The 7,546-nt window shown below is 39.1% G+C and overlaps 1 protein-coding gene across 1 annotated transcript; it reads left to right on the top strand.

Moving 5' to 3' along the window:
- Nucleotides 1–1,207: 1,207 nt before the first annotated feature.
- On the top strand, nt 1,208–4,482 carry SPINK9 (serine peptidase inhibitor Kazal type 9). Its single transcript, XM_031597908.2, has 3 exons — nt 1,208–1,325; nt 3,333–3,460; nt 3,999–4,482. Exons 1-3 carry the CDS (start codon nt 1,224–1,226, stop codon nt 4,042–4,044), a joined length of 276 nt encoding a protein of 91 aa, XP_031453768.2. The 5' UTR covers nt 1,208–1,223; the 3' UTR covers nt 4,045–4,482.
- Nucleotides 4,483–7,546: the final 3,064 nt, after the last annotated feature.

Raw genomic sequence — 7,546 nt, forward strand, 5'->3', positions numbered from 1 at the left:
AACACAAACTTGCAATATATTTAAAAACAAACAAACAAAAAAAACCCAAACAAAAATAAGTAAATAAGTACTAAGAATAACTGAAAGGAATGCAAATCTTCTTTGCTATTAGAATAGAGGTCCAGTGGCATTATTAATGTTAAGGAATGTTTTTTTAATGAGAAATATGCTTTCAGACTGTTCATTCACTGCAGCAACAGCAACATTGCTCCAATAAGAACTTCAGCAGATCCCTTCCTTAGACATTCTAGTTTATCTTACCTACTTCAAAACTTTATGGATCGATACTTTATGAGCCAGATCTTTTTTAATGTACTGTGTAACTTATGCCAGTTTTCTTTACCTTGGATGACTTTGTTTAATCAGAAGACGTAGGCAGTTTGATGGAAGCAAAGTTCAGTGGAAAGCTGCCTATCTTTAAAGATCCAGATCAGCTGCATTTAATTAGAAAAACAAGTGTTAATGTCTGTACTACTCTTTATAGCATATTGCATACTGCTCCTCCTGTACAAAAAGCCTCTGCCTGATGACTTTTATCCTTTCGAAGCCATAGAATGACAATCACAGGACAGGAGAAGAACAAAATACATTCCTAAAGAAAGTTATGAATGTGTCACCACAGTGGAGACATGCCAATGTTACTTGATTACTTTCTGGGAGGTGTTATTAACATTGAACAGCTGTTTTGAAGGAGCTTTTTGAAGCCCCACCTGAAATCAGGGTTCTATCTGACAAATAGTTTAGAACCCAAGGTAAGGGAAAACACATTTTTAAATTAGTACTATGATCCAAATTTCATTATCATCATAATCTAGATTATATTTTAATAAAGTTATTATCCTCATTATAAACAGGAAAAAAAAAGAATATAAGGAATGTGTGCCTTGCTTATCACCACACGAGTTTTTTGGAAGACCTAGGAATTAAAACCCAGTCGTGCCCAACTAGTTCATCCAGAGAACATGAGCCATTTGATGTAATAATAACTCCTGGTTCTTTAATCTTTCTATGATCAAAAGGGGAATAATAGACTCCAAATCCCCAAATAGCAAAGGCTGTTCAAGATGCTGACGCTGATTCTTAAGGTAAACAAGGCAATGATATCCACTTGTTGGATAAGTCCTGACACAGGTAACTTATTCAGCACTGAAGAGCTATGTAAGTATTTGCTTTCAAGAAAGCAAGAGAGGTGGAGTTGCTGGAAGGGCTGGTGCTAATGAGGGATGAGGGCAGCACAGGTGCAAAATGAATATTCACCAACAGTGTTCTTTTACTTCATCTTTTGTGATTCTGTTTATATTGCAGATGCTGCCAAAAAGGATGAGGTGAGTCACTTTCTTCTTTATTTCTGGATAAAAATATATAGTTTGCAGTGACAGAGCACCAAGATCAATGAGGTCAGAAAAAACACATTAACCAATTGCTGCCAAAGTCAAAAAGAAATCCCCGAGGCTGAGATATGTGGCTTCCATACAGTCGCTCTGACAGTTTCCAGATGTTGTTATGTATAACACAGTCTGGGCAAGAAATAGATCAAGGCAGAATTGTAAGCCTGAAAAATCAGGATTTTTTATATTTATCTGGTGACAACATTGTAAGGCTTACTTGGTGACTTTTAGATCCTAAATTGCATATCTAAAATTTTAATTTATCCCTGTCTGCACTGGACTGTCCATCCTGGAGTCACCCTGTGAGATAAATGAGGCACTAAGCAGTAAAAATCCTTCCTCAGGTGAGAAAAGAGTTCATTGGGGACTGCAGTGAACAGCAGTGATGTGTGGAAATTCACACATTAGCACAGCACACACAGCCTCTGATGCTGGAACCCAGGCTAAGGCACACGCTCTTTTCCAGGAGCAGCCTGTTCCACTTTCTTTTCCATTTTACCAACTGTTATGTAGATACAAGGCAAATCCATTTGGTTTCTAGCTTGCTTTGTTAGCTGACCTTCACTACCCACAGGTTAGCAACTGAGCAGCCTTATATTGAAAATTGCAAACTATGGGTTCCCTCCCATGCCGCCACCTTCGCTGGGTTACGTGGCAGAAAGCTGCTGTCCATTAGGTCTCTGATCTCCTCCTGCAACTGAGGCCACAGTGTTTGACATGCATTGGAGGATAGAGAAATGACCAACAAAGGAAAGGCTGGATAAACCAGTATCTCATGGGCTTCTCTTATGGGGCAATGGGTTTGAGCCCAGAATACCTCAAGAAGTAGTTGGTTAATGACCTTTTGCCAGGGGAGCCCTCTCAATTTGCTGATCATCACTGCAGCCACAGGCTGCTGAAGGAGCTGACCACACGTGGCTCATTGCTCCTCACTCACATGCAACCCCTGGACAACAGCTGTCACAAAAATAGTCATACAACCTGCAGTAAGCTCCAGGTGTTGGTTGGAGTAATATTCCTTCACTAAGAGATGGGATGAAGGGTAAAAAACGGGGCCATAAAAATACGACAGCAAAGCCACATTCTTTTTTTAATGCTTATGTGTGTAATAGATATTTTTGATAGATCTTCAGAAAGAACAAGCTCCAGTCATAGCCTCCCTGCAAAGACTAATGTTTCAAATTCTCACAAGACTGACAGTGAGCAGAGCTGAGCCAATTTTAGTTGCAGCAGCACATAAAAAGAAAGGTGATTTCCTAGGTGAGCAAACTCCAAGCTTTCAAGGGTAACAAATAATACATTGAATAGAATATGTGAACTATACAAGAAACTCCTCAGCTGGCAAATAGCAGGAATGACATTCATTTCACAAAAGAAGACTGAGCTCCAGAAAGAGGACAGGAGCTTTTTCAGGGATTTCTTTTATTAGTTTGTACTCCCACTTTTATATACACTTCTATAACAAATACAGTCCCATTGTCAGATGAGAGAAAGCCTTTCAACAATTTATTTTCATTTACCCAGCACTTTGTCTAATTCTCCCTGGCCAGATCTCTTCACCGTTGTGAAAAGTTGTATTTGTGGAATAAAAAGACAGAAAACCTTCACATCCTTGAAAAATAATCTTACTTTAATTTCCTGACAACTGCAAGCATGGAGAAAATATATATTAAGACTGAAAATCTGTAAATGGAAAATGAGCTATATTATTTCCCTTTTTTTATTCAGGTGGACAGCAAAGTTCCCAAAGGTGCTCAATACCTGCCATCACACATTTCTTTTTTGTGGCTTGGGCCCAGCTATTGCAGATGGTGAAGCTTCACTGACTGCTGCTCTACAGCAGCTGATAGCCTTGCCCAAAGATGCTGTCTATCCATTGTTTCTGTATGTGAATGATGAATGTGAGAAAGGCTTATTCCAACAAAAATGATATTGTATTTGCAGGTAGACTGCAGTGAATACAGGAGGTTAGAGAGAGGAAGACCTATTTACTGCGAAAAGCTCTACCAACCTTTTTGTGGCTCTGATGGGAAAACATACAACAACAAATGTTCTTTCTGCAAGGCAGTCCTGTAAGTAAGATACTGAGTAATGACTTCTGAATTAGCTCAAATCTGAGATGAGCTATCTGGTATTTCCACTTCATTTTGTCCAGAGTCTCTACTCCTCTGTTTTTTTGCTTAACCTTTACAGAGTAACTGCTTCTCCCCCCAGTAAGGCCCAATTAATCCAAAGAGGTGTCTTTGGTATTTGTGGGAGCAGCTTCCTGCTCTAGCAGAAACTAGAAGTGGAACAGACAAGAGAAGAGTCCAATGAACAGCACTGAGCTAACAAGGCACCAAATTGGGTGATATCAGAACTCAAATGTGGAATTTCCAATATTGGAAATATTTTAATATTGGAAAGATCAGAAATATCAGAGCTTTCTGACTTCTTATGTATAAAATACAGCATTTTTAAAAGAAAAAGCTTTACAAATCAGCGTCTTCTTGCTTGCTGCAAATGATCGCAGTGTCTTTTCTGTTAGCAAATTGTTGGCTGAGAACTCCAAAGAGATTTTAGTCCACAATTGAAAGTTTTACTGTCTGCACTCTTTCCTTTCCTTTGCAGGAAGAGCAGAGGAACCTTACGTATGAAGCAAGCAGGCGTATGCTGAATTAATTCCGCATGACAGAGAAGAATGCCAAGAACAGCTTTACACTGCCTTATCACCATCTCCTAATTTAATTTCATTCATCCTGTACTAATAAAAGTGAACAAATCTCCACGTACACCTTTCAGCTGTGCTCTGATGTCTGCTGCTTCTCCCTGCTCCAGAATGCAGGAACTGACACATCTGTCATCCCTGCAAATCTTGCTCAGGATACCCATAAGCATTCCTCTTTCTGTAGCATATTGGTTTTCACATGAGCACTGCATTATGTGTTTGTCTCCATAGTGAAAGTTCAAATCCCTACATTGCCACCTGCAGGCATTGCTCAGTTTTCCTTGCTGGAGCTTGCTCACACTTGCTCTTTTCAGATACTTCCTTTCAAAAGCTTCAGCTTTCCTATGAAGCGCTCGGACTCCTCCAGTTTTGTAGCTAAATTTTTAATTCTCCTTTTTCTTTTGACCTCGTACAATTCTGATTCACATACGTTGTGTAACTTCTTAGGTTGCATGTTTATTAAAACAAATGTAGGCTCTTTTCTTTTTGTCTGTGGTGACCTCTCTAGAGAATAAATTTGTTATATCAGTTATTCACAAATGAGACTTCCCCAGTTACAGAAGATAGTTACAGAGCAGGAGCCAGAGGCAGTGTGCTGGCAGAGCAAAGAGCTCAAGACAAATGTTGTAATATTAGCAAGACACACTAGATGGCTCCATGTTATTGAAATTTACCCTGCAATCAGGCCCACTTTTTCCTTCAAATTAAACAAATCCACAAATGTGTAGGACTGTGTAAGCCTCATAGCAGTGTTTCTGTTAAATCCAGTAATGTGATCTATGAATGATTCTTTTAATTTCTGATAAATTGGCTGCTCTCAGACCTGAAGAAAATTGTGTTCTACTATTATGTCCGTATTATCTTCATTATTAAGCTGCTCTATGTCTTTGGCACTTAAATAGTCAGCCAAGGGAGCACATTTTCCACAATTAAAGCTTATTAATGAATGAATTGACTGGGATTACATCTGAAGAAAACTGTGGAAATGGAATGTAAGACTCATACTATAGAGGGACATAAAATCAGAAAGCAAACTTCTGTCCATGCCTTTGAAAATGAGATACCAGACAGCTGAACTGAGCCATCCCACCGCTGGCTGAACAGCACTGTAGTACCTTGCAGACAGCATTTTGTAACAGAAGGACCGAGAGGATTTGTTGGTCCATTATGTATCTGCCATTTGTCCTGGCAGAGCTGAAAACATCATCCTCATGCTTTGAACAGGAAAAGAGGATAGTGAAATTATGTGATACTGAAAATGACCAAAGACGTGGTCTTTCACATGTTACTACTTTACCATAGAATTAAACCATGCCAGGACCGAGCTGTGAGATTCCATCATCTTTACTTTGAAACAGCTAGCTTGGCCCTGGCACGACTCTGTCTTGGATCACAATTCTTCCCAACACTTCTCTGGCACATACTGGAACTGGCTAGAGATCACTGCCAGACAGGAAACTGCATGAGGGCACCTTGTTTTGGAAGGCAAAAGAGATTTCATAGCACAGATATGCTATGAAACTAGCTGATACGCAGACTTGCCATCCTCCACGTGAGAGAAGCTCCATTTAATTTGCTGCTACATGCTTATGCAATTCTAGTCTTCAGTTTGTTTTATAATATGAACTGGTTGAACCATTTTAAAACTAATTATATTCGGTACATCGGATACAAATCTTCTGGTATTTGATGTTGATTTTGCTGATTATAGCAAAGTAACTGGCAGGGGTCAAAATGGATTTCAAATTCAGTACTCCTTTTTTTTCCTGATTTTGGTTCTCAACTGCAGAGATGAAAACATCACACGGAACAGTATGTGATATGTATGGGGTCTTAATCCCAAGGAGTCCCAAAGATCTACTTTCTTTCTTATCCATCTGCTGCCTTTCAGATACTCAACAGCCCTTTAGGAGGAGATCTTAGTACTCACAGAACTCAGAATACAAAACATTTACAGTGTCTTTTTGGGAAAAAAAGCTCAACAACAGTAAAAGCTGTATGCACGTGATGACCTTGGCCATGAACAACCAAAAGAAAGATAAAGCTGGAAAAACAAGAAAAGAAAGGAAAAGAAAAAGAAAAGAAAAGAAAGGAAAAGAAAAAGAAAGGAAAAGAAAAAGAAAAGAAAAGAAAAAGAAAGGAAAGGAAAGGAAAGGAAAGGAAAGGAAAGGAAAGGAAAGGAAAGGAAAGGAAAGGAAAGGAAAGGAAAGGAAAGGAAAGGAAAGGAAAGGAAAGGAAAGGAAAGGAAAGGAAAGGAAAGGAAAGGAAAGGAAAGGAAAGGAAAGGAAAGGAAAGGAAAGGAAAGGAAAGGAAAGGAAAGGAAAGGAAAGGAAAGGAAAGGAAAGGAAAGGAAAGGAAAGGAAAGGGAAAAAAGGAAAAAATGAGGAGCAATGAAATGTTGAAACACATAACTCTAGAAAAATTGAATGGTTTGCCAACCAAGAAAACAGCTTGAAATGAAAATACTCTGCATTTTTATGTCAAATACTTCTAAAAAATGAGTAAATTTAACTAAGTTCTTCCTCTTTCTGATTCTCCATTTCCCTAAAGCATTACCTATCCTGGTAACACTAACTACTGAACACACAGAAATCCTGGTCAGCATTATTATATGCTATTCCCATTCACTGCTGCATCCCCTGAAATTACAGAACAAGAGTGGTATTTATTCCCCTCTGTGGAAGGCTTCAGACTCCTTTCTAAGGGACAGTGGTACTCGTAGTACATTAAAAACCTTCTCATCACTCTGTATAATTCAAACGTCATTAAGACTGATGTTGGGCTATCTGTGACCTTGGCTTTAATTCTCATCTTTCAGAAGGGAGAAAATCGACATGTTATTTTCTAAGTGAGGCATAAGCAGAAGATACTCATTTTGATGTCCTACTGAGGTTATCAGTTTAGATAACAGTCTGAGCCAAGTGCCAGGATAAAACTGGGAACTTAAACATTCGAACTAATGAAGATGGATGAAGGGTTTCCGAGCAGACCACAGTCCCCTTCTCTTTGCAAGTACAGTCAAGATCAATTAGCAACTTCATGTGTCAAGGGATGAACTGCTGCTGTGAATGCTGGATCACACAAGTGGCTTATGTGAGGAACAGAAAGCTCCCAGAATGAGGAGTGTGGTTACTCTCTTCATGGCACGTCCCAGTGTGTGTTTCTGCTTGGTGTATTCTTCTCAGCAAACTCAGACTTCATGTGTGGTGTGTAGGGAGAAAAGTGGTTGAGAGCATCATCTTCAGGAGCAAGAGTTAGGTACAAATGGCATCTATTTATTTTCTCTACGAAGTAGAAGAGGCTGGAAATCCTTGTAATTGTAATAGGAACAGAGAAATATGGACCTTTTAGTGATTTGCATGACTGCCTTCCCACAGTCTTTGGAGATCAACTGCAATGGTGGCATATATTATGAAAACACTGGAGTAAATGGACATTAGTGTTTTATTAT

The sequence above is a fragment of the Phasianus colchicus genome, chromosome 15, assembly GCF_987193195.1.
Source record: "Phasianus colchicus chromosome 15, bPhaCol1.hap1.1, whole genome shotgun sequence".
NCBI classification, from domain to species: domain Eukaryota; kingdom Metazoa; phylum Chordata; class Aves; order Galliformes; family Phasianidae; genus Phasianus; species Phasianus colchicus.